The 27,762-nt window shown below is 38.7% G+C and overlaps 1 protein-coding gene across 2 annotated transcripts; it reads left to right on the top strand.

The window, feature by feature from the left end:
- esrra (estrogen-related receptor alpha) lies at positions 1–27,515 on the top strand. 2 transcript variants are annotated; one of them, XM_028466453.1, is made up of 7 exons: positions 1–306; positions 14,253–14,636; positions 17,654–17,770; positions 17,847–17,960; positions 19,303–19,470; positions 20,945–21,214; positions 24,748–27,515. In XM_028466453.1, exons 2-7 carry the CDS (start codon positions 14,258–14,260, stop codon positions 24,999–25,001), a joined length of 1,302 nt encoding a protein of 433 aa, XP_028322254.1. In that variant the 5' UTR covers positions 1–306; positions 14,253–14,257; the 3' UTR covers positions 25,002–27,515. The 2 variants fall into 2 exon arrangements, with proteins under 2 accessions (XP_028322254.1, XP_028322256.1); XM_028466455.1 differs by lacking the exon at positions 1–306 and adding an exon at positions 7,667–7,805.
- Positions 27,516–27,762: the final 247 nt, after the last annotated feature.

The raw sequence follows: 27,762 nt of genomic DNA on the forward strand, positions 1-27,762 counted from the left end.
GAACAACATCATCTCACATGATGCCATTGACCTACAGTCAACTACAGCCTCAGTTGTGGAAGCTCAAAACGGGAATTTGTAGCTCCGGTGAAACGGAACCGAAGAGCGGCACAAAAACAGCTTCCTGTCCGGTGCTCGGTCCCGCTGTCTTTAGCCGGTAACCTCGTAATGCAACGCGAAGAACGTCACGGAGAGGCTCTACCGACGCCATTATTAAACCAGTTCCACCGACTGTGAAGCAGCTGACCGCAGAGACTTGACTGACACTCGATTTAAAACCACCGAGCTGTGTTTTGACGTGTCCCGGTAAGTGTAGCTCATTCTGTTTCTGTGTGTGTCGTTTATATCACTGACTGTCGCTGTGTGTGGAAGTTCACCTGCACTCATAGGGAAACAAAACACTTGCTTTTTGTTGTCATTGTGTCAATGCTACAGTCCAAAGGTGCACATATCAACAAAAATGCGGGGAAAATGTGCACATTAATGACCCAGTTAGCCCAGTTCACGGTCCATCCACTGATAAAAAATGACTGTTCTGGTCAGTGTGTTCACTCTCCTGTGTGTCACTAAGTTCTCCACCTCTTCCTATTTAACACACTGAACTATGTAAGTCATCTAAACCCGCCTGCTCGCTGGCCCCGGATTGAGATCACTGATCTTAAGGTGTAATCTACTTTAACAATTAACCTTTCACCGGTCCAGATCAGCAGGCAAGGTCACCCCTGGGTGCTGTTCCTCTGTGTGTCCACAGTGTGCCGCATTGAAAAAGCCCTGAGTGACTTTACTGTAGCGTGCACTCACTCATCAGTGATGCCTTTACACTGACTGTGGAAAAGTCAGCTTCGGATCACCAAAGAAAAAAAACAACAACAAAAACATGCTTCTTAGGAACAGAATTGATTTTTTTTTTAACATTAAAAAAAAAAAAAAAAAAAAAAAAAAAAGTTCTTATTTCTCTATAAAAAAAATACCATGAAATTAGGGGGTTAAATTTCCATTTTCCAACACTCAATCTGTATAGACTAGTCATGTATTGTTTCACACAGAAGATCTAAATCGTGTTTAGATCAGCATTGTTTCCCCGTTTTTAATAATTTTTTTCCTCCTTTAAAACTGACCTTTTTAATCATTTACAGAGTTATGACCAAACTTGAGCTTGTGACTTTGCCGGAGTGAGAGACAAGGTGTTGGCTTTACGCTGTGTGTCCTTCAAGCATTCCAGTGACTGTGACCTTTGGAGTGTGTCACACAGCACATGGGTGGTGGTGTTCCTCCAACAGCATAGAAATAATATAATAGAAAAAGGTTCGCTTACAGGGTGTATGACACTGGAAAAACAAAACGATTAAATATCATGTTCTACCTGCACATGCACAAAACAAGAATTTAAAGACAGGGGTGTCCTGATACAACTTTTTCACTTTTGATTTGATGCCAATACTGTATTGCAATAATGAGCATTGACCAATACCGATATTGACCCGATACGATATCGGCACAAATCATACATCACTCATATTACTTGTTTTGTAGAAAAGGCTTGATCAAATTACCTTACTCAGAGAACAATAGTCAGCAACCGTATGTAGTGCCGAATGTGATGCCCACTTTGTATAATTTCTAAACATTTAGCTTTACACTTCGCGACCGATTTAACATTTAGATTTAGATTTCACATTTAGATTTAGATTTCACATTTAGATTTAACTTTTACATTTAGATTTAACTTTTACATTTAGATTTATTTTTCACATTTACACATTTTTAACAATGATACAGATTAGGCTGTTTTACACAAATTTGTCTCAAATGATTGAGAAATGAGAGGAAAGTGAGTCAAATGTTCAAAATATGTCAGTTATGAAACAGTGACCAAGTTTTTACATTTGGCACTCCATAAACGTAGATATGAGACAAAACTCACCCATTTATTATTAACTATCAATGGGTTGTATAGATTTTAACCTTAAACATAAAAATATTCTACAATTGAATAAAATAAATAAAAGACAAATTAGAACACGCTGAAAAATAACCTCAATAAATCCAGTAAAAACAATGTATATCAGCGATTTTAGATATTATCCGATATTATTATAATTTTTTTTTTATATCGGAACAATATCGGACACACTTAGTTTAAGATGACTCTCTGAAACTCTTCTAACGTTGCAGATAGAATGACTGCTGCTGAGTTTAAACAACCTTAAGGCTTCATGTTTTATTGTACATGGGAGCCTTTTTTTTTTTTTTTTCAAAATATCGTTTTTTTATTACATTCTCTAAGTGGGATTTTGACCTGAGAAATGGATGTCGAAGTTTCTGTTTCTGTGTGTGTTGGCCCTGTACGGGACGGACAGAGGTGTAGTAGATGGGTATTGGTAAAATTGGTTTTGATTTGAATATTCCAATAGAGGAATCAGATTGTCACACCAAAGTGATCTGGTAAATATATACAAGTTTATACTAAAAGCATGTATCTATCTATTAGGGATGTAACGATTCACACAACTCCCGATACGATTCGATTCACGATACTGGGTTCACGATACTATTCTCTCACGATTTATTTTACAAAATGGGACTGTAGACAAATGATGACTGAAAAATATTCCTTTTTTTGGGGGGGGGAAAAACTAGAAAATACTGTATTATTTCCTTTTATTTTTCATTGTCAAAAGAATCAATTGATAAACTATTCAAAATAATGCAATTTAACTAAAAATAAACCTTGAATTAAATAAAGGAATAATACAAATAGCCTATTAATTTGAATACTGGTTCTATAGTAAACAATGCAAAACTGCATAATAGTTCCTTTTCTTTTTAAAAGTGCAACTGAAAATGTATTTTGTGCCTTGAATATTGGACTTAAAAAAAAAAAAAAAAACAGTAATTGCAGTGTATTTACGTCAGATATTTGTTTGGACCAGCAGAGGGCGCTGGTAACTCAGTGGTCGGTTGACATGCAGTGAAGAAGAGATGCTATGCGCTAGCAGACAGAGCTAATAGTAAAACGTGACTTTTACAGATATTCACGTAACATTACAGATATTCTTTCGGTGCTAAAGGGGTAAGGAATCATTTATGAACATGTTTAAGAGTAGAAGGCGGCCAGAAAGAGAGTAGTAGCAGATTCCGTCCGTGGCCTCCACTGCTGGACAAGAGGATAAATATATAGCGCCCTCTGCTGTTTAAAAAAAGTACTGTGATTCAATTTTCAGTGTATTGATATGAACCGTGATACCTATGAATCGATTTTTAACTGCCTTACGATTAATCTTTACATCTCTACTATCTATAGTTGAATCCCTCATTTCACTATGACATTGCTTTGTGACATCACAATCCTACAATTAGCATTCATTTGAAGTCTAGTGCTCTGTGTAAAACAGTCTCGTTGTGATCTGATATTCTACTCTGTCTGATCAGATTGTAAATTAATATTCCATAAGCTGAATAGTATTAGACAGTATTTATGTGATCTGGATTTTGATCAGCCATTCCTAATAATAATAATACATTTTATTTAAAAGCACTTTTTGAGACACTCAAAGACACTTTACAGCATAAAAACAACAAGAGCATTGATAGAAGAAAATATGACATCAAGAAAAGAAGTGAGTGGGTGGTTTAAACATTAAAAGCTGAGTGAAACAGGTGAGTTTTGAGTAGTGATTTGAAGGATGGGAGATCGGTGCAGTTGCGGATGTGGCTTGGTAGGGAATTCTATAGGGTGGGGCAGCTACAGAGAAAGCTCTGTCCCCCCAGGTTCTGTGCTTGGTCCTGGTGACAGTGAGGAGGTTTGCATCTGACAAGCGGAGGCTGCGGGAGGGTGTGTAGGGGTGGAGCAGATCTGTGAGGTAGGAGGGGGGCCTGATTATTAAGGGTTTTATAGGTGAGAAGGAGGATTTTGAATTTGATTTGAGGAACGGGAGAGCCAGTGGAGGTTTTGGAGGACAGGGGTGATGTGGTCAGGGGAGCGGGTGTGGGTGAGGAGGCAGGCAGTGTGGAGGTTGTACCAAAGAGGATGCTATTGCAGTAGTCAAGGCGGGATGTGATAAAAGCGTGAATTAGAGTTTCAGCAGCGGGGAAGGAAAGTGAAGGGCGGAGACGAGAGATGTTTTTGAGGTGAAAAAAAGCGCTTTTCATGATTTGTTTGATGTGGTGGTCAAAGGAAAGGTTATTATCAAAGATGACACCAAGGTTACGGCACTGAGAGGCGGGACACAGGGTAGAGTTATCAATGGTGAGGGGAAAGTTTGATGATGTTTGGGTGAGGGAGTTTGGACCAATGAGGAGTATGTCTGATTTTTTTACCGTTTAAGATCAGGAAGTTTTCTTGGAGCCATGTTTTGATATCAGAAAGACAGTTTGAGAGTGTGGCGTTTCATGGGTGATAGACTTCGTGGAGATCTATAATTGGACGTCGTCGGCGTAACAGTGAAAACGGAGACCATGACGACGAATGATTTGACCGAGGGGGAGGAGGTAGATGGTGAAGAGGAGAGGACCAAGCACAGAGCCCTGGGGGACTCCTTGGGACAGGGGGCAGTGGAGGAGGAGCAGTTGTTAATGAAGATAAATTGTTTTCTATTAGTGAAGTAAGACTGTAACCAGGTGAGGGCATCGCTCGTGATATTGAGGAGGGATTTTAAGTGGGAAAGTAGGATGGAGTGGTTGATGGTGTCAAAAGCAGCAGTGAGATCGAGAAGACTGAGAATTGAGAGTAGGCCGAAGTCAGATGAGAGGAGGAGGTCGTTGGTGACTTTGAGAACGGCTGTTTCATTGCTGTGTTTGGTGCGGAATCCAGATTGAAATTGTTCGAAAAGGTGATTATTATTGAGATGGGATGTGATTTGTGAGGCAACAACGCGTTCCAGAACTTTTGACAGGAAGGGGATGTTGGAGATGGGTTGGAAGTTGCTCATGATATTGGGGTTGAGACCAGGTTTTTTGATGACGGGGGTTACGGCAGCCAGTTTGAGTGGTGAAGGGACGGAAGGAAAGGTGAGGGAGGAGTTGACGATTTTTGAGATGAGATGGGAGATGGTGGGTAAACAGTGCTTTACAAAGGGGGATGGGACAGGTGGAGTACGCAGGTGGAGGTTTTTATGGTGGAGAGGATTTTTAACAGTTCAACTGGGTGGACAGGTGTGAATTTGGAGAGAGAACGAGTGGTAAGAGGGGCGGAGGCAGGTGAGGAGTGGGCGGGGGTGAGAAAAATATGTAATGTTTGCTTGAGGTCTATTTAAATGCAGATGCTAATGCTACCACAGACGTGCTTTAGGAATATTGTTACCCACCATGCACTGACAAAGATGTACACAAAGAACAGAGTAGCTGCCAACACTGAGCTGAGAATGAAAACTTATAATTCAATTTATTCCCAGCTCTAGCCATTGCTTTGTTGTTTTTTGAATGAATAAACATTTCTGCATTTGTTATGGGGCTGAAATCAATGTTTACCATGGCAACAGCAAAACATTCCTCCATTTTTTTAGTGCAGGTTTTTGCTATTTGCAATGATTAAGAGCGTACTGGTAACCTCTGCCAATGAGGTCATATTCTCACCAGCATTTATTGATTAATGTGTTTGTCTTTTAGCAGGATTTTGTCAAAATGTTAACCAAAAATAGACCATTGAAGATTCCATTAAATTCTGGAGAGGATCCAATCAATGTACTGACTCTGGATCACTTTTAAAAATCTAAAAATCCGTATCGCTCATCAGTAGCAAAATTAAAAAAATTAATGTCTTGGTTCGTAATGGATTGATCTTTTAAAAAATTGACTCAGTTATGCCAGGGTGGTTCTTCATGTACCACACCAAGTTCAATGCGGTCTGGATCTGATTGCACATTTCACTGCGATTTTTAATTTTTTTTTTTAAATGGGAGTGCCCTTACATTTAAACCTACTGTATTCTTATTATTAGGCTTTACACTGATCGGATCGACCGATGTTTTGCATTTTATGCAATTAATGTGAACGGATGTACGGTCTTAATTCACCGATCCGATCAATGACATCATTGTCGTGATTAAACTTTCTGTAGCTGCTCCCATTGCATTGTTTTATCGTCTCATTTACAATGAAGAGTTGTTTGCTTTACGTGACACGGCATTATTTCACCCATATTTGCGCACAAAGTGCGCAAATATGGGTGAACGGCAAAAATGAGTGAACGGCAAAAATGGCGAACGGTTGGAGCGGAGTGGCTGAACGCCGGACTTCAACAGTCTACTTGCTCTGAAAGCAGGGGCAGCGCGTGGGTATGCATTTGTTTTGTTTATTCAGCCCAAGCATGTTAAAAATGAGTCATAAAGCAAAGCGATGCCTCCCGTTTACGATCACTTTCATAACGGACACTTGTGTCCATTTCAGGGCAGTGGTGGACACAGAAGCACGCATGTGTGTGTGCACCTTCCCCCCGATGTGCTCCTGTGAATATGGACAATAAGCAACAACAGGTTTTGTGATGATAGAGTCAGTGAATATGTATTTGCTGCTAATGCTAATGCTAGTGGAGGCTTAATGTTGTTCCAGTGTGGCCTTCCTCCACAGTTTCATCTCCAACTCTCTTGTAGTTGCTTCACAGCAGTCACTGAGTATGACATGAGACTCCTGTTAAATTCAACAGCTGCAACGTTTTGTTTTGCCAATCACTAAAAACGGCATACAGCTTATAATCGATCTGCTCCAGTCTCTCACGCTCCCTCACTCCATATACTGGTCGAGCGACGAGGGCATTCATTCTTTCGTCTTTGGAGCTATTCTATAATTTGTTGTTTTTTGTGTTTCCGTAGTCATTTTGTTTATTTAAAGGGCCTATGTTACGCTAAATCAACTTTTCTGTGCTTTAAACATCATAAAATTTGATGATGCGTTCCCACTTTGGTGGCACTGAGTTGGAGAAGCCGCGCCTCCAGGAAGCTCTCTGCCATGATTGACATGTAAACAGACACGCCCACGAAGGTGAGCATGTTCAGCGTCCTTCGCGCAGTGCTATGTATGTATTTTCTACAGTCTATGAATGTACCGGTGAACCCCCAGCCCCCACACTCTGTTTCATGTTTATAAAGCAGCATGAGCTCAGCTACGGAGTGGAGTGGAGTGGGTGGGAGGAGGACGGGCCATTCTCTGGTCCTATGCCACGTGCAGGGAGGAGGAAGTCAGTGTCCTGTCTATAGACACGCCCACTCATGAATATGCATAAGTAGGACACAAATCAGCCTGTTTGTGTAGAGTTGCTCAGAAAGTGACTTTTCAGAGGCTAAAACTCTGGAAAACAGGCGAGTTTGAGAAAAATAAACCCCAAATACTATGTTTTGGGGGTTCTTAGAACAAAAGGAGATTTTGTTTACTTTTTGTATTTTGCTGCTGATTTGTGTGTCTTGGGAGTTATTTAGTGTATTATGTTGGTCTTTATATTCCTTCCAAATTCTTGAAATACAATTTTGGGGGATTTGTTTTGGGGGCCGCACAAAATGGGCTGCTAGTTGCCTATGTCTGGTGTAAAGGGCCGGATTTTGTCCCCGGGCCTTGAGGTTAACACATTTGTTGTGTGTATTGTTGTACAGGTGAGACTATTTGAAATGGATCGACATGTCCTGGTTACTGAATAAACTGCTTTAACCCGCGCGCGCACCTGCATAAGTGCGCGCGCACACACACACTTTCTATCGGGAGCGGTAAGGACACGGGCGGTGTGTATGCGGTCTGACTTGCTGTCAAGCTCGTGTCATGTTATCCCACCGCGCGGAGAGCTAACCCGGAGCCCCGTCACCGGTGTCGGCTGTGAGGTAAGCCGCGGGCCGGTGTTGAATGAAAGCCGGGCCGCTGGAGCACAGAGCCGCTTGGCCAGGATTAACACTAGTTGTTGCTAGCTCAGTTGGCTAAAGGCTGCTAACTTGACTGGTAATGTGTTGGGACCACTGAGGCTAGCAGATGCTAACGCTGCTAAACACGCTCTGGCTGTAGTGACACAACACACTGAGAGGAAAATAATAACAATAAACAGTAAAACCTCATCTTTTTAATCAGCTATGCTGCGTGTGTCAGAGCCCGCATATTTCTCATGTGTACAGCTGACCACCAGAGTCACAGAGCATACAGACTGTGATGTTATTACCCAAAACAAGCTTTTTCCTTGTAAATTATCCATCTTTGTGCAACAACGAGCAGAGCTTTAAACGCAGTCCCACTGAACAGTAAACTTTAAAGGTTTGCTGTGACCTCTGTTTTTTGCCAAACACTGAGTGTTCATATTATCCACAGAGGGCAAACTCCAAACACAGTGTTCAGTAGTCACTGTTGGACCGGCTTATCTGTTACAGACCCTGATCTACAGTCAGTGTCCCCTGGACGAGGGCAGGGTAGGAGTCTGTGTTGGCTTCATAGGGAATGACTTTATCCTATTTTAATTTTCCTTTCCCCCCAATCACACTCTGAAACATATTTGTTCCTGTGTTTTATACACATTTAATTGCAATCCAAATTATTTTTTTGAAGTTACAAAATTTGTCTGTATCACACCTAGGCAATATATCGAGAGTCGAGATATATCGAGTTTTCTATTTTGGCAATAAAGAAAATTGCAATATCCCCTATATTGATATATAGGGGTGGTTGTGGATCAGTGGTAGAGTGGGTCATCCAATAACCGAAGGGTTGGGGGTTCGAGTCCAGCACTAACCAAATCATGGTTGTTTCCTTGAGCAAGGGAATTTACCCACATTGCCTCGTATGAATGAGTATGAATTGTGCATGAATATGGTGGTGGTCAGAGGGGCAAAATGGCAGTCACGCCTCTGTACCACCACTGGTATGACTGACTGGTGTGAATTAATAATGGTATCTGTAACTTCTGTAATGGGCTTTGAGTCGCCTTGAAAAAAGCGCTATATATATATCCAAACCATTATTTAATATTATATATTTTTTAATAGGGATGTAAAGATTAATCGTGAGGCAGTTATTAATTGATTCAAAGGTGTCACGATTCAAATCGGTACTCTGAAAATTGAATCGTAGTACTTTTTTAAACAGCAGAGGGCGCTATCTATTTATCCTTCTCTTGTTTAAACCACGTCACTCACATGTGACGTGAGCGTCGGCGCCAGGCATGGCCGGCCCAGCCTATACGCAGTCTAATTGACCGCTTAGGGCCCCCAACCTGGCAACCCCACTTGCATGTTACTGATACTGCTGTGCATTGCACGCATCAAAACTGCAGGGCACATTTCCAGTAGCCTTATCCAGCCATGCATTTGTTTGTAATTACAAACTGGCAAACTAGAGAGTGACGTTGGACCTGACTTTACCACGATTGGTCAGCTCATCGTAAGCAAGTAGCGTGGAAGAAAATGCCTGATGCAAACAACAGCACTCGTCATCTCGAAGATAATTTATTCGTCCAGAAGCGTTGGCGGCGGGCAGAATTGCCTACTACTCTTAAACATGTTCATAAATGATTCCTTACCCCTTTAGCACTAAAAGAAAATCTGTAATATTATGTGAATATCTTTAAAAGTCACGTTTTTCCATTTGCTCTGCCTGCTAGTGCATAGCAACTCTTCTTAACTGCTAGAGTAGCTGCATGCCATCCGACCACTGGATTACTAGTGCCCTCTGCTGGTCCAAACAAATATCTGATGTAATACAGTACACTGACTGTTTAAAGTCCAATTATTAAGGCACAAAATACAATTTCAGTTGCACTTTTAAAAAAACAAAAGGAATTATTATGCAGTTTTGCATTGTTTACTGTAGAGCCATAATTTAAATTATTTGGCTTATTCATTTGTATTATTTCTTTATTTCAGGGTTTGTTTTTAGTTAAATTTCATTGTTTTGAATAGTTTATCAAGGGATTATTTTGACATTGAAAGATAAAGGAAAATGGTACAGTATTTTCTAGTTTTTTTTCTAATTAAAATTAAAGGAATATTTTTCAGTCATTTGTCTAGTCTCATTTTGTAAAATAAATCGTGAGAGAATCGTATCATAAATCGAATCGTATCGGGAGTTGAGTGATTTCTATTTTTGAATATAGCTTATATTTATGAAAATACTCCGAGAAGTCGCTGAATTTGTTTCTTCTTAGAACAGCACGAAAAGCACAGTTGGATGAATTCCTGACTCCTGAGTGCATCCTAACCCAGACTTTTCCCCCAAACAAGCCACACTACAGAACTCATTAACACATGTGGCGCACATCATGCAGCTGTTTAATAAATGTGCCTGTGTGGCATTTATGGTAAGACTTTGAGTAAGAAATAGATTTTTTATATTGTATATCGCAATTTTGATCATCTTAACAAATAAGAAAAAACTAAAAACATTGACTTAAAAAGGTCTTTTTCTCTCACAGGAAACATCCGTCTATCTTCCCATTTGTCATTCTTGGTCAGGGTTGCCTAATCCCATATTTTTTGAATGAGTAATTTCTGCTCTTGCTCAACTTTACTCTTCTTTTGCAAACTGTTTTAATCACTGTTTCCCATTAGAGGATATCACTTCCTTAAAGCTGCTATCCGGAGTTTCTGAGAAATGTCTCGATGTCCCATCCTAATTGTATATTATATTTGTATAGGGGTCTATAGGACGAAGGGGGAACTTGTATACATTAATGTATATGAATGACCACCGGCAGTAGACCATAGTAAAAGACTACTTAGGTATTTTTTCACAATTCAAAAGAATCATACATAAACATAGATTTCTTAGAATCTCCGGATATCAAGTTTAACAAATAGTTTTGGACTAACTTTACATCCTGTTTTATTCTGACCCTTCAACCAGTGTATGATTACATAGAAAAGGACCTATGTTAAAAAGAGAGGAGAGCTGCCACGATATGATGTGGCACGGCAATATTCGACCAAGTTGCAAGTAACATTGCTCAATTTACTTCGATGGTGATTTAACTAGCATTATATCACAGTTTATGCGGCAAAGGCTACAAGTTTGGAGAAATTCATCTGTGACCCTGCATCAATAAGTCTTAGCTCAAATAACAAATTTTAAATGGTATTTCTAAGTGACTAAGTAATAAAATATCTTTAGGTTATCTTAATCTTTACGGTTCTTTAAAGTTTTTTGGTAACTGAACAGTTATTACAAGTCTTAGCAATAACTGCTGTGATTTAATGAAATTACTCTAGGGTAATTATTTAGGGTGTCTTAATCTGACATTGAATATCAGAAATCAGTCAGACATTAGCAAATAAATCTAAAATCTTCAATGCAAGCAGTCCATTCCAGACTGCGCTCCAGCACTGACAGTGAAAAATAACTGAAGTGAACTTGAATTGATTTCTACTTTAAAATTATTTGTTTTTATTGGATTCAAGGTTATTTTTTCAGGGTTTTCTCATTGATTTTCTATTGATTCTATTCAATTGTAGAATATATATGTTGAGGTAAACTAGTGGATTTTTTTTGCACTTTAAAGATATACATTTTTCAATTGTAGAATATTCTTTTCCTTAAGGTTAAAATGTGTTTAACAATACGTCAGTGTTTCTCTTACTTACAGTTGCTGAATATTGCTCTGAGTAATATCAAGATGCCCCAAGTATTTATTACACTCTCTTTTTTTTATTCACAATCATTGAACATACAGTGGTGTGAAAGTGTTTGCCCCCTTTCCTGATTTCTCACTTTTTTGCATGTTTTCCACACTTACATGTTTCAGATTATCAAACAAATTTAAACATTAGTCAAAGATAACACAAGTAAACACAAAATGCAGTTTTTAAATGAAGGGTTTTATTAATGAGGAAGAAAAAAATCCAAAACTACATGGCCCTGGGTGAAAAAGTGTTTGCCCCCAGCTCCTGTTAAAACATAACTGTGGTTGATCACACCTGAGTTCAATTTCTGTAGCCACACCCAGGCTTGATTACTGCACACCTGTTCTTAATCTAGAAATCACTTAAATAGAACCTACCTGACCAAGTGAAGTAGACCAAAAGATCCTCAAAAGTTATACACTTCATGCTGAGATCCAAAGACATTCAGGAACAAATGAGAAAAAAAGTAATATAAATCTATCAGGCTGGAAAAAGTTTATAAATCCATTTCTAAAGCTTTGGGACTCCAGCGAACCACAGTGAGAGCCATTATCCACAAATGGCCAAAACACGGAAAAATGGTGAACTTTCCCAGGAGTGGCTGGCCGACCAAAATTATCCCAAGAGCGCGGCGACGACTCATCCAAGAGGTGATGAAAGACCCCACAACAACATCTAAAGAACAGCAGGCATCACTTACCTCAGTTAAGGTCAGTGTTTGACTCCACCATAAGAAAGAGACTGGGCAAAAATGGCCTGCATGGTTGAGTTCCAAGACCAAAACCACTGCTAAGCAAAAAGAATATTAAGGCGTGTCTCATTTTGCCAGAAAACATCTTGATGATCTCCAAGACTTTTGGGAAAATATCCTGTAAAATGACAAGACAAAAGTTGAACTTTTTTGAAGGTCTGTGTCCCAACACCGCATTTCAGAAAAAAAACATCATACCAATCTTAAAAAATGGTGGTGGCAGTGTGACGGTCTGGGGCTGTTTTGCTGCTTCAGGACCTGGAAGACTTGCTGTGATAAATGGAAGCATGAATTCTGCTGTCGACTAAAAAAATCCTCCGGAGCGTTGTAAAAGACTCATTGCAAGTTATCGCAAATGCTTGATTGCAGTAGTTGCTGCTAAGGGTGGCCCCAGCAGTTATTAGGTTTAGGGGGCAAACAATTTTTCACACAGGGTTATGTAGCTTTGGATTTTTTTCTTCCTCATTAATAAAACCCTTCATTTAAAAACTGCATTTTGTGTTTACTTGCGTTATCTTTGACTAATGTTTAAATTTGTTTGATCTGAAACATTAAAGTGTTGAAAACTTGCAAAAAAGTAAGAAATCAGGAAGGGGCAAACACTTTCACACCACTGTATGTGTGTCTGTTTGTCGTGTTTGATAAAGTAAGTCGTCACACTGCTTTAAGGATTACAGTCTCCATGATTCCTACTGAGGGTCCTTTGGAACCAGGTGGACTGTAGCCAATTTTCTAAAAGTTTAATCTCAGCGCAAAACCTTTAACAAAGTACTCAGGGGATCAATTGATTAGATTATAGCCCACTTATTTAAGAACAGACTGTTCTGTATTAAGAGTTTTGTGCAGGATTGGATTGAAGCTTGGTTTAAAGATCAGTAGGTACTACCTTGTTTAGGTGCTTACACAGTGTTTTATGTGTACTTCAGCTGGTTTTACTGTGTCAAATGTTAGACATTTTCTTCTTCAAATGTCATCAAAGTTTCTCTTGATAAATTGTTTTGCATAGCAACACTTAAACCTTTAATGTGTATTTAAAATACTTATTTCTGCATAGAGAGGCAGACCTTCAAAAAGGTCTTTGATATGCATTGGCGTACTGCAGCACTTTGTCCACCTGGTCTAAAGACAAGTTGTATATCTGCAAAGAGAAGAGTGGCCACTGTTTATGAGCACAGTGACCTTCACTCAGTCACCTTGGCTATTTTAATGACGAGAAATGAGGCAGACGCTGCAGAGTGGATTCAAGGGCAGACGTTTTATTTTGGGCTTGAACAGGTTCTGGTTTTGATGAGTTTGTGGTGGTTGGTGAGGATTTAAAAAGTGGAAATGAAGAAGAAAAAAAGGGTCAAAAGAAGCTTCTTATTGTAGCTATTGCTTTGATTTTTTTTTTACAACCCAGATAACTTTGACTGAAGAGGATTCGTGAAGGACCTTCATGTTGCTGATTCAATGGTTTCCATTCAAGTATTTTGACCTTCATTGGTTCTGTCCTGGATTTTACTCTTTTTTCTATTTCCTGTCCAGAGTTCTTCCTCTGCACCCGTTTCCTTCCCATTACTTTGTTTATACTCAAATCAGCCCACTAGCTCGCATCAGTGTAAACAGTGATGGCTGATGCACAGTATTCATAGGAAAAGGATCCCACAATGGAAAATGTCTTTGTTTTAGTTTGAATAAGATGCATTAGAGAAAAGACAGTGACACTGTCAGTCAGATTTTATCATAAGGTAAAATATAAATAGCACAATTTATTTTCTCATACTAAGCTACGACTGTATGTTGAAGGTCGTTTTTGCCTGATGCATAATACATGTGTGTTGTGTTATATGCTGACAAAAAGGGTGCATTTTGTATGATGTGAGGTAAAAGGTTAGCTACCATTATTTACTATAACCTTTCCATGTTTGTTTTCTCTCCTCCAGACATCATGTCTTCCCGGGAGCGTCGCTCAGACGTGTACATAAAGGCAGAGCCCAGCAGTCCAGAGGGGGGCGGGGGAGGTCGCACCAGCCCTGGCGGAGCCTCCTCGGACTCCTCTCAGAGCGGAGGTGGAGGGACGAGGGGCGACGGTGCCAAACGCTACTCCCCACCACTGTACACCCCAGCACTGCACTGTCACTTCAAGGAGGAGGGCGGAGAGGGGGCAGAGGAGAGCTCGGCCGGAAATGGGGCCGGCCGATGCAAGTACGCCCTGAGCACGCTCCCCAAGAGGCTGTGCCTGGTGTGTGGGGACGTGGCCTCGGGTTATCATTACGGCGTGGCATCATGTGAGGCCTGCAAGGCGTTCTTCAAGAGAACCATTCAAGGTGTGTGGAGACACAGCTCAAGGGTTTGCAGCAGATGCTACAAGGGCTCCATGTTTGCACGTCAAACATAAAAAGCTCCGTCGCAGCTGTTTTTACGACGGTGCATTCAAATGTTAAACATTTTTACAGCTCTGTGCCCACAATAGACAAGGTCAGAGCTGTGGTATTTTCAGATCGTTTGTCCATCCTTTTCATGTCAGTGACATATAACAGAAGAGTTCCTTCTTGATTTAAGGATTGACTCAGTTGATGTGGTCAAAGGTTAAGGTCACTCTAAACTTCATCCGTTTCTGATGAATGCACCGAAGAAAAAAAATCAAAACAAAAGGCTACATCTGAAATAATCTCCTCCCTGTTTCAAACATGACTTATTTTCAATCATGACTTACTCCCGGTCGTCTACCAGCATTCTCGTGGACATGCACGTCTGTTATCACGCTCTCTCTTAAGGTGCGTTCACACCGAACGTGTCATCGACTACAGTCGCTTCAATCGCCCGTGATGAATCGCTTGAACATTGTCGCGCTTTTTGGTCACTTCATCACTCCAGTGATGTGACGACCGAGGAATAGCATATGCGCAGAGCTGGAGACAGCACTGAGAGGGCTGATCACTATTTCTCTGATCGTACGTTTACAGCACTTATCATAGAAGAGCACCACTTGTATCTATGCTCAACTTATGGAGTTACTAAAGGAGTTCAGTCAAATTGTACTTCAAATATTAAAGGCTTATTCAAAGTACGCCGCTTTGATTTGGCCCCAATAAGTTGAGGAGGAAGTGTACAGCCCTCCCACTGCAGCCTTCTCTCTGTAGCCAGAGGGAGGGCTGCAGCCTCCGGTTACAGACAGTGACGGCCGGGGGAGTTGTCGTGTGAAAAGTTCAAATTTTTCAACTTTGAGTGACTTGATCTAGTCGCTGGAATTGCGCAAGTCTCCTCGCTTGAAGGGAGGTTGCTTGATGTCATGTAATTTACATTGATTTTGAATGTAATCAGTTGCTTCTTTTTTTTTGTCGTGCTTTGCCGTGTAACTGTTGTACCTTCTGCCACGATAGGACCTTTACCTGATGGAACGTCCGCCATTGCACCTTCACGACCTTCAGGATGTGAATGCATTTAGACTTTTGTCGAGCAGCCAATAGTAATGCCCATGGACCACTTAGCTTGTAAAAAGATCTCCAATTGGCTGAAAAAGTGTGTCCCGCGCCTTGATATCTGCAGCTTGAATACAGAGCTAATAGAAGGCACAGAGGTCCAGTTCCCTCTAGAACACACAGAATTACAATATGCTGAAAGGTTTTTATGGATTTTTGACCAAATTAACTTGCATACTGCAGCTTTAATACATTTCTTTAGAATCAGCGTAAAAATTTACACCACTGAAACTCAAACTGATAAGATAGTTTATTGCTCAAAGGTCAGTGTGGCGGTGTGTTTGTGCTACTTTGGTGAATGTGATAATAAAGGAAGCCTTAAGTTAGATCTGTAACCTGTGGCTCTTTGGCTCTTTTGCAATGGCTCCCTATAGCTTTTTAAAAAATAATGAAATGTTATTTCTTACAGAGGGTATTGATGATTAATGACATTAACTTCAAATATAATTATGATAAAACAATTTGTTAACCTAAAAATAATTGTACAATAACTCTGCCACCTCCCTACATGGTAACCTTCTGCAACATCTACAGACCGTCAACTTTCCTGCACCTGTGGCTAACCTTAAGTTTTAAATCCCTGGTAAGATAATTAAACTAACAAAAACAGAGATTTTATTTGTGTGGGGAAAGATTCATTTAACTGGCAACATGCCAGCTAATTATGCATGCTTGATATGTTGCAAGAAATGAGCAATTAGCATATGTTGACTGACATGATCACGTGTTATTAAAATTCAAGTTATTTTTTGTAGCCCTTCAAATCCAATAACTCATAAACGTATTCTATATAATTTTAACTGTATATATTTTTAACACACTATTATTGAGAAGGTATTTTTTCAGCTCCGGAAGGATTTTAATCCAGATGAGATTTAAGCAAAATGCTCCTTTGAGAGTGAAGGTCACAGACCCCTGAGTTAGACACACTTTTAAAATAACATTAAACTGGGACCGACATTGTCAACGGATTAAAAACTACTAAGTGGTCAACTCAACAAATTGACAGTGAGTCAGAATTTGAGAAGCAGCATGTCATCCTATAGCTGTAGGTATTTATCATGTCAAATCCCAGTTTACAGTCTACAACCACCTCACTGTTAAAGTAAAACCTGAACGCTTGTATTTTACATCAATTGTAGTAACATGTCTGAACTGCATGTGTAAAGCTCTGTTAAAGGGATCCTCCACAGTTTTTACAAATGTGGCCTAAAACCTTCTAAACATCCTTATTAGAAGATCTATGCCTAACAAAACGCATTGTTTTGCACCATATTTGTTTTATTAACTTTTAAAATTAGGACTACTTTACCCTGTGCGCTGCCATGTTGAAGTGACGTCATTGATGTGTTTCGCCCATTGACTGCTCAACAGCAGTGAATCCTGGTTGCTTGTATTTACATGCTCTTCTCTTCTTCATGGCATAAACGAAACATCAGAGTTGGAACGTTGCGGTCACAGATTTGTTCGAGTCATGGATTTTGTTTATCAAATTTTGGTAAACAAGAGGTTTACATCAACTTTTTAAAATTTTACAGATTTTTAGAGCAACCCAAAGCAGCACAAGTTGCCATTTTGACTGAAAAAGATGCTAAATGACCCTGAATGATCCTGAATGCTTCACTCCTATAGAAGTCAATGGGTGGAAATGGGCGAAACGTCATCAATGACGTAATTTCAACGGGTGGGGGTAGTAAAGTAGTTCTATTTTAAAATGTTAATAAAAATGAATATGGCGCAAAATAATTGTTTTGTTAGGCGTAGATCTTCTAAAAAGGACATTTAAAAGTTTTAGGCCACATTTGTAAAAACAGTGGATAATCCCAACAAGTTGTATTTAATCCTTTTGTGTTTGATTGAAGGTAACATTGAATACAGCTGCCCGGCGTCTAATGAGTGTGAGATTACCAAAAGGCGAAGAAAGGCGTGCCAGGCATGTCGCTTCACCAAGTGCCTCAAAGTAGGCATGTTGAAAGAAGGTGAGTGTACCAGAGTCACGCTCATCTTTATATCGTTGTCTGTGATTTTTGACTTTCTTGATGCTCCATGATGAAGGTGTTCGTCTGGACCGGGTCAGAGGTGGACGGCAGAAGTACAAAAGGCGCCCGGAGGTGGAGAACGCCACTTACCAGAGTGCCCCGCTACCACTGACCAAGGAGAGTGAAAAAGGTGGGACTCGTGTGTCATCACTGGTTTATCAGGAGAGGTGGATGTGCACAGAATACCAGCATGTCCGTTTGGGTCATTTTGCAGCTTTTCTGTTTGTTTTCTTTATCACTGATGTCCAGTTTTTTGAAAACTACAAGTACCAATCAAGTTGACACAACTGACACACATCTGCTCTTACTAAACAGCGCCCCCTACTGTTAGAAACTATTAAATTCCACTCTTTATTTCTGGACTGTTGGCAGATTAGCCAAAAATCAGTCCAGTTCTGTGTGCTCACCTGCATTAGTATAGTTTAAACTAAACCCTGCCTTCTATCCTGGATAACATGACAGGTTTTCATGCTGCTCAGGAAAAAGAATAGAACAGACGTTAGCAGGAATAAATAAAGAACAAAAGGCTTCTGAAAATGATTTTAACCATAGCTTTAAAACAATTATTCACTCTTTGCAATCTTTACCCAACAAGTTGAACTGGAAGTTCTGATGCTTTGTGTTTGACTCTCATAGATGACATTGAAAAGGGAAGCAATCACTAATTGTCTACCAGACTTTATCAATATTTTAAATATATCAATACATTGAATGTTAATTTATTTAACAACCAGTGGTGAACTCTATTACCCTAACAAGAGAAAATACCCAAGAGGAGATAATAAGTGAGTAAATACAAAGTAATGAAAATGACCAAGTCTAAAGATTTAAAAAAATAACAATTTTAGATTAGTCTAAATGGGGAATAACTTATCTTTAATACGGTAAACATGTAAATGTAGTCTGAATGATGGAGATAAAATGAGACAGAAAAACATTTATGCTATAGACCAGGGGTATTCAACTAAATTTGTGAGAGGTCCAGTAGGTCAACCTTCCACCAAGGCTGAGGTCCAAGTAAATACAAATGCATGTACAATCTCACATTTACACAGTACTGGCTAATGTTTGTAAATAACTCAAAACAAACATCAAACTTAAACATGCTTATTGAAAAAATAGTCCTCATTGTTCCAAAATTTGCAAAAATAAATGTTTGGCGTAGGATTCTTTAGATCAGAAAACTAATTTAGAACCGTGTTCTGAATAAGCTTTGGACATATAAACTGAAACAGTGTTTACATTAGATACACACTGAATGAAAGACCAAAGCGCCATAAACCCATCAGCTGTAGAAAAAATACAAAAAATAAATCAAAGTGAAACTAAAGTACCCTTTAATTCTGAACTGACCTTAACTAAAATGAAAATAAAATATAATCTCTACTTATAATTGTTATGATGACTAAAGTGAAAAGTTGATACTTTAGTGTGTTGATGAATATTCCGCTGCTTTGTGTTTGCTCAAATAGGCTCCTCCCACATCATCGTGTCTCACCTGCTGGTAGCAGAACCAGAGAAACTCTTTGCAATGCCAGACCCTCTGCAGCCTGACACGGCCCAGCGTACGCTCACCACCCTCTGTGACCTGGCCGACCGCGAGCTGGTTGTGATCATTGGCTGGGCCAAACACATTCCTGGTAAGAGATGCAGAGAGGATGAGGATGAGGAGGATGGAGAGGGAGGAGGAGACAAACTGACAGCAGAGGATTTAGTGAAGCGAGCTGGGTGAACAGGAGCACATGCTGTGCCATAAATCAACCCAGTCGTACCTGGAATATTGATTATCATGATCATTATATATGAACCTGATTCTGAAGCCTGAACACTTTAATGCACACGTAAATCAGCAAAAAAAAAAATAAATGAGTTGACTTTGTTTAAACAAATTAGCCCAAGCCCAGCTGCAGACAGCTCATTATTTAAAACATGGGTTGAGTTACCTCACTGTTATCTGATGTGAGTGTTAAACACTTAATCATTAATTTGATTTACTGCACTTTTCCTTAGTTTCTAGGACAAGAATGTCCATCTTTAAAAAGTTGCAATAAAATCTTTTGCTGATTAAATGCCATTAAATGTCCAAATAATCAGACAGGAATTTGTGTTGCATCAGATGTCAAATAACCTTTTCTCAACGCACTCAAGGACAAAGATTTCCAATTTAGTGAGCGAGGCATTAAAAGCATCACTTTTAAATCCTGAAGGTCCATTAATAAATGGTAGCATTTTTACTTTTCAACCATTATGTTATAGCTTGTTGAAATACATACACAAATTACAGCAAAATACACAAAATGACAACAGAAATAACAGGAATTATACAAAATAACAAAAATATACACAAATGACTCCAAAGTGGCAAAATAAATCTACAAAATTACTCCAAAAACATATAAAATCACAATAAAATATACAAAAGAACATAAAAATACGTAGAATGACTACAAAAATACACAAATAGAGCAAATATAGAAAATTAACAACAAACAAAAAACTACAAGAGAAATACTCAAAATGACAAGAAAATACACTTTAACAGAAATATTTACAAAATGACAAGAAAATACACTTTAACAGAAATATTTACAAAATGACAACATAAACACTCAAAAGACTACAAAATATACTTTTAAAAATAACAAGTGTTTTATCAAAAATATCAGAAAAGTATACAAAATGGAAAAAAAAAACCAAAATGAATTAAACACAAAATGACAACAAAAAAGACAGTGGATATGACACAAAACAACAAAAAGACAGACTGACACAAAACGACAGCAAAAATACACAAAATTAATGAAGAAATCTACGAAATAGTTAAATACACAAAAGAACAACAACTTTTCTGTATTAATGCTTAGATTGTTTACTATTATAAATGCTGACATGAATGTTGATCATGTTCAGACAATCCGATTTTTGTGACCCCTGCTGTGATCAAAGTTATCCATCTCTGCTCTTTAATTGTTATTGTCAGAAACACTTTGTAGTATAAATCTTTGTTAGATTCACCAACACAGGCAGAATAATGGCCGGAGCTCCAACAGAAAGTGTCCCAAACAGATAGAACTGATGTTTAAATGTGACTAAGACTGTGTGGTTTCTCTGCAGGCTTCCTGTCTCTGTCTCTGGCCGACCAAATGTCAGTGCTGCAGTCCGTCTGGCTGGAGGTGCTGGTGCTGGGTGTCGCGTACCGCTCGCTGGGCTGTGAGGACGAGGTGGTGTTCGCCGAGGACTTTGTTCTGGACGAGGAGATGTCTCGCGTCGCTGGACTCACGGAGCTTAACGCAGCAATCAGCCAACTTGCTCGTCGTTTCCGTGCGCTTAATATAGACCGGGAAGAATTTGTCATGCTAAAAGCCATCGCACTCACTAACTCAGGTATGCAGACCCAAACTGGAGGTCAGCTGCTCCAACATCAAGTTGTTCAAAGCAATCAAGCAAGAAGCGTTCCTGCATGTCATACTAAGGACTTAACTCGTACTTAGTGTTTTAATGCCCTGATTGATATTTGAACAAGCTCCTTTGAAACACTCAGACACTTATTTTGTAGAAAGAAAAACACTTACATATACCAGGGGTCATAAACCTTTCTGAAGCTGTGAGCTACTTCAAAGGTACTGAATAATCCAAAGGGCTGCCAGTTTGAAAAGCACTGCTTAAATCTAAAATGTCACTGTTTCACTTGATTTGGAGGGTGAGAAGAAAGACTAAAAGTAACTTAAAAAGGAAGGATATGTTTACATTTCAATATGACACACTTTATTTTTTTTTAATTTGTTCATTCTCATTACATTTTATAGGAAATCCTCCTGTTCCAGTTTAACTATCCAAAGCTAACCATTTTAAACTAATCGTACAAACATGTAATGTGTGTAAAATTTGACAAAAATCCACTTTCCATTTAAAAAGAACAACATACAGTATCTAATCTAAACGTCAAATCTGCTCAACAAAATTCTACCTGCAACACATTTGTCACGATGTTTCAGTGAAAATGAAGTATTTAAAGATGATAAATTTAATACAAAGACTAGTATTTAACTTAACTAAGGCTCTGACTACATCTGTCATCTTTATTTACTTTATCTTTTGTAAGTTTGAGCCTGGCAAAGAAATCTGATTTTAGACGGAGCTCATTGGTGACTTGTCCTACTGTTAAAACAGGCCTTAGGGCACCTGGGATTGCAAAGGAGTGGCAAATTTCCACAGGATCTTAAGCTCTGGAAATTTGGGAATACAGTAGTCCCTCGTTTATTGCGGGGGTTACGTTTTAAAAATAACCTGCAATAGGCGAAATCCGCAAAGTAGTCTGCTTTATTTTTTACAATTATTGTACATGTTTTAAGGCTGTAAAACCCCTCAACCCACACTTTATACGCTTTTCTCAGACGGGAATGAACATTTCTCTCTTGTTTAAACACTCAAAGTTTAAACCTTCATAGATTTTAAAACATAAACCTCACGTTCCCTATTACATACAGCACTTCAGAGTCACACTGCTAGCGATCAGACATTGATGCCGAACGCAAATCAGTGTCTTTGTTGACGATGACGTCGGGCCATCAACACAGATACCGGTCTGTTCACCCATTCAACCATGGAGTAGAAGCTGTGTGAGACAACCTGGAGCTGTATGACACAGCCTTTATAACCAGGACCGCACTAGGAAGGATTTGGTGTGGAGGAGAATCAGCGAAGAGGTGGTAGTAGCAGGTAAAAGTTCTCTCTGTAGCACTGAGCTTGGATAGCATTAGCTGCTAATCGCACCGGCTTTTTTCACTGGTGGTGTATGTTTATGAGAAGAGAAAAAGGAGTACAGCTCCTCGCTTCAACAGGCAGTGAAACTCACTGAGTTGGATGTGTCGCTGGTGGGTGAATGCAGCATTAGCCAATCAGGACGCAGAACACAATGTGCGTTCATATGCTGTAAAAAAAAAAAAAAAAAAAATGCATCCAAAATTGCACTGTAAAAAAAAATCCGCTAAACAGAGGCTGCGAAAGGTGAACTGTGTTATAGCAAGGGACTACTGTATTCAAAAGTATAAACTTTTCATAGAAATGCTTTATTGAAATTAACTGGGAATTGGGAGTAATTAAGAACAAATGTGTCATATCCAAACGTAAACATTAGAATCCATGCAAAATAGTACAATTAAAAAGCACATTTGTGCAAAGTGTTGGGGAATTTTCAAATTTGGAAACTTTCCGTAGGAATTAATGAGATATTTTCAAAATAGAAGGTGGGCCTACACAGGAATGTTAAAAAATATATTGTATTATTTTAGCATTATTTAAAATATCAGCATCGATTATTTAAAATTACTCCAAATTTCTGGTTAATTCCCATTAAAGTTTATATTTTAAAATATTCGCAAAATTCCCGAGTTTAAGTTCTCTTGGAAATTTACCAGACATGTTGCGTCTCCATGCATCCCTAGGTGGGTTATGAAAACTTATCAAAGTATTAAATACAGAGCTACCAATGTTTTGGAGTTGATTCTTTCAAAGGTTTCAGTCAATGACTAAAGTGATGTTTTGATAGTTTGAAATGATTCTTTTTTTATTGATTAATCTTATTTATTAGCAAAGCTTAATTTGTTTTAGGTGATTTTCAGTGTCATAAATCATGCCATAGTATTGGCCTTTATGATGTTTGTTGATGTGCATCAGTTTTTCCACAGCGTGTGTCGCCTATTTAAACTAAAAGTTTTTGTTTTGAAACACAGTGAAATAACTTTTAAAACATATCAGTCAGCCTCAGCTGTCAGCAGGGTTGGGGTTAGGGTTAGTTACATTTTTAAATTACAATTACATCTTCAATTATACATGTTCATTTACTACTTAATTATGATTAGAGTGACCAGCATTTTTTCTAATCACAACTACTATTTTCCCCTGAAAATTACTATTACTTAAGTTCAAATGAAATTAATCCCAATTACTGAACCTTTAGAAAATAAACACACAAAACATGACCTTCTCTTAGCATCTCTTAAGATAATGGGTCAGTTTTGATCCATGTCTTAAATCAGCTGCAAAATAAAATAGAAAATAATCTATCATCTATTTTGTTTCTCATCTCTTGGTTTTCTTATTAGGCTTCCTAATCAATGAAAATATTGATATTAACATTTTTGGTGTGGGTGTCTGAGCCTTTTTTTTTTGTCAGTATCCCCCCCCCCTTTTTTTTTTTTTTTAATGGTAGAATGATCATCAAGAGAACAAGTATTGTGAAAAGTTGATCTGAAACCTATGTGCACGGTTTAGAACTGTAACATGGTTCCCCAGTTTTAATTAAATTATAAAAGACAGTTTTAATAGAATTTCTTTGCCAATTACAAATTAAATTATCAGAACTCTATTACAATTCAATTACAATTGCAACAGCAAAATATTTTTTCAATTACAATTATGATTATATTGTAATTATCAACTAAGCAATTACAATTATATTATTATATTACAACATTAATTATATTACAACATTAATTATATTACAACATTAATTATTATTAATTATATTAAATTGTATTGTAATTAATTATCAATTAAGCAATTACAATTATATTATTATATTAATTAGTTATATTACAACATTAATTATATTACAATTATATTAATTATAGTATTTATATTACAACATTAATTATTTATATTAAATTATATATTATAATAGATTGTAATTAATTGTCAATTGCAATTATAATTGACCCCAACCCTGGCTGTCAAAAGGTTTCATTTTAAACTCTAAATCATGGTTTTTAAAGAGCGTGAGCAGCAAACAGACCCTGGACTGAACCATGTGTTTCCAGGTTTAGGTGACGTCACTCTTTCTCATTATCTTTCTAGTTTCTAATAATGTGTATCCATCGTTTCACTGCCTCACCGTGTGCTTTGTGTTCCTCTGACAGACTCTGTTTACATCGAGGACATGGAGGCCGTACAGAAGCTCCGGGACATCCTCCACCAGGCGCTCCTGGAGCTGGAATGCCAGCGTCGCCCGGACGACCCCCAGCGGGCGGGCCGCCTCCTTTTAACGCTGCCGCTCCTGCGACAGACTGCCGGCCGTGCCCTTACCACCTTCTACAGCATCAAGACCCGCGGCGGCGTCCCCATGCACAAACTATTCCTGGAGATGCTGGAGGCCATGATGGACTCTCCTTAAAGCAGGAAGCTGTAGACGTGCACATGACGCAGACAAGGACCTCACAGAGTTCTGCTCTTTAAATAAGGATAATCGATTTAAGGAAAGAAAAAAAAAAAGGAAAGCTGTTATTAAAGAGTTATTGAGGAAATAATGTTGTTGCCCTTGAGACTGAACGAAGAAAGCAAACGATGAGGAAAGCCCCCTGTGTCTTCATGTTCTTATTGTTCCAAGGAAGTTAGAAACACCGAACTCTTTCAGGCATGTTTAATCACAGCTTCATCCTGACGTTACTTCACTGCTGAGAAAAAAAACAAAACATTTTGGTACCCAAGAGTGACTGCGGATTTGAATTGTTTAAAAAGCCACCTGCTGAAGAAAAGCCATATTACCATGCTGGCACAAGGCTTGAGGGTCCAGTATGAAGTAGGGGGGTCTTGGGTGAAAAGCTTGTATTTACCATAGTTTAGTGTGCCGTTGTAGGCAAACCATAGGAATTACTTGCAATATGTTTAAAGCAATATGAAGTTTTGATTTATGTTGAAAAAGTAGATAAAAGGTGAGGAAACAGTCTATCCGTGCATCAGAAGCTTTGCACTCTTAGCTTCTAAATACATGTTTTAAAGGTTTAGACTCTAGTAGGAAAGGGTTTGGTGAGATATGACAGAGCAAGTACAGTTGAAGTCTCTTGAAAGTGAATAAATAGTAAATTGGAGCCACAGGTGTAAGCGCGGAACTCTTTTAACCCTGTGCACACGCACACGATGCTCCACGTAGGAGGAAAAAGGTTCTTAATGTGTTGCAAAGTTCTGATGGTGTTCAAACAAATACGTGTCGGCCGGCTCAACCAATGAAATACAGCTAAGATCAAACGTTCAAAAGTGGCAACAAGTGTGTATAAATCAACGCCTAATGTGTGTTTTCTGTTCTTACTTCCCTCCATTTTACTTTATTACTGCGCGTGGGTTGAAATATAATATTCCTGTTGTGTCTCGATGCGATAAAGTCCAATATTATCCAGTCAGTGTGAGTGGATGACGTCTATGGTGAGGAGCCTGAACTGAAGGGCTCAGCAACATATGCAACATGTGGTTGGTCGCGGGTCACCGTCTAGAGCGTTTGTGTACTGTAACTAGTAATCCTTATTGTAAGCTTCAATGCAAAAGCTGTAATATCTGATGCCAAAGTCAGGTCCCTGTAATACAGTACTACTCATCTTTTAGCCATGTACAGTTCCATTAAAACAAACAAGAAATGCAATTTATAGTTGAAAATAATGAGCCAGCAAATGTGATGCAGATTCCATCACATTATTATTGCAGCATACAGTGTACTGACATTTCTAAAGACTTGGAAAAAAAAACAAAAAAAAAAAGAAAAACTGCTTTTTTTCATACAGTTTTCTTTGTAGAAGAAAGTGTTTAATTAAAACTGCTGTGGGCTTGGTACTGAAATGAAGCTCTGCATTAATGAGCTAATGAATGCTAACTGTTTTCTAAGGAGTCTAGCTTCTTTTCTGAGGCTGATTGATCAGGGATCAGCTTACATGGCTCTACAGATACAGACACGTCAGGAGGCTACCTCAAGAGGCCGAGCGAGACAGATGGCCATTTAATTATAGACACTAAACGCCAGCTGTCCGCTCCTTTGATTTTGAGTTTGTGCATTGGAAAATAAAGCGAATGTGTTTTGAAGAGGCCTGAGTTTCTGTCACCCCTGATTCAAAGTGACGGTCTGGTCTGTGTTGTGGTGTCGTCCACCTTGTAAAACAACACAGACGTCCGACTGCGGTAAATGTGACTACAATCACCTGTGTTGGTATCAAATTCATGAGCTTGGATCATGGATGTTTTTTTTTTAACTTTCAGATGGTAGCGACATTTTAAATGCAAACAAATCCAAACGTGTTGATAGGACTGAGGCTGTTAAACGTTTATTTTGCATTAAGTTGGTCATATATGCAACTGTTGTGATTATTATAATTTTTGAAATAGCAGCAATCAAACACGATTGAGGTACTTGGGTGTGGTTGGAGTCCGGGCCAGGGGCGGTCCTTGTCATTGTCTGTACTATACCGTCTTTTGTAGGTTCTATTACATGCATAACATAAGCAAGCAATACAATTAAATTACCAAACCTCATGTCTACTTGTATAGCCACCGTGTACATTAAACATTGCCAGTTATAATAAAACAATAGTGACTAACGTTCTATTATTTAGAAGTTCAAATCAATGTTTGTATTTGAAAAGACTATTTAAATGATTACATTCTATTTTTTACTCATTTTGCTGTTTGTTGACACTGCTTGTTTCCTGTGTGTGATCTTGGCTGTGTACCTATGTGCGTGTAAGCCCTTTTGGTTTTCTTTTTCATTTAGATTAAAGTTTGATGTCCTTGTCAAAACATGTCTACATTAAAATCACTGTGAAAAAAGGGAGATCTTCCACTGTCTGGTGCAGAGAGGAGTGGTTTATTGTAGGTGCTTTTATTTTGTTGTGTAATAAATGGACACACCACTTCCACATATCACTGATTTCATCTTTACATCATTATCCTGGTGCCCAAAGGCTCGAGTAACTCACCTTTTGAAAAACATTTGTTTTAAAGAGTAACTAAACCCTGAGGTTTTGGCTGACGTACTGGAAATTAAATGCCTTGATAATGGGCGGGGCTTCTGGAGCTGTTAAAACATGTCCAGTATATACAATAACATCTCCAAATAACAATCAATGCTATGCTATCTAGCGACTCAATATTAATATTAACAATTCTCTCAATCC

This window comes from Gouania willdenowi, chromosome 14 (assembly GCF_900634775.1).
Source record: "Gouania willdenowi chromosome 14, fGouWil2.1, whole genome shotgun sequence".
Taxonomy (NCBI): Eukaryota; Metazoa; Chordata; class Actinopteri; order Blenniiformes; family Gobiesocidae; genus Gouania; species Gouania willdenowi.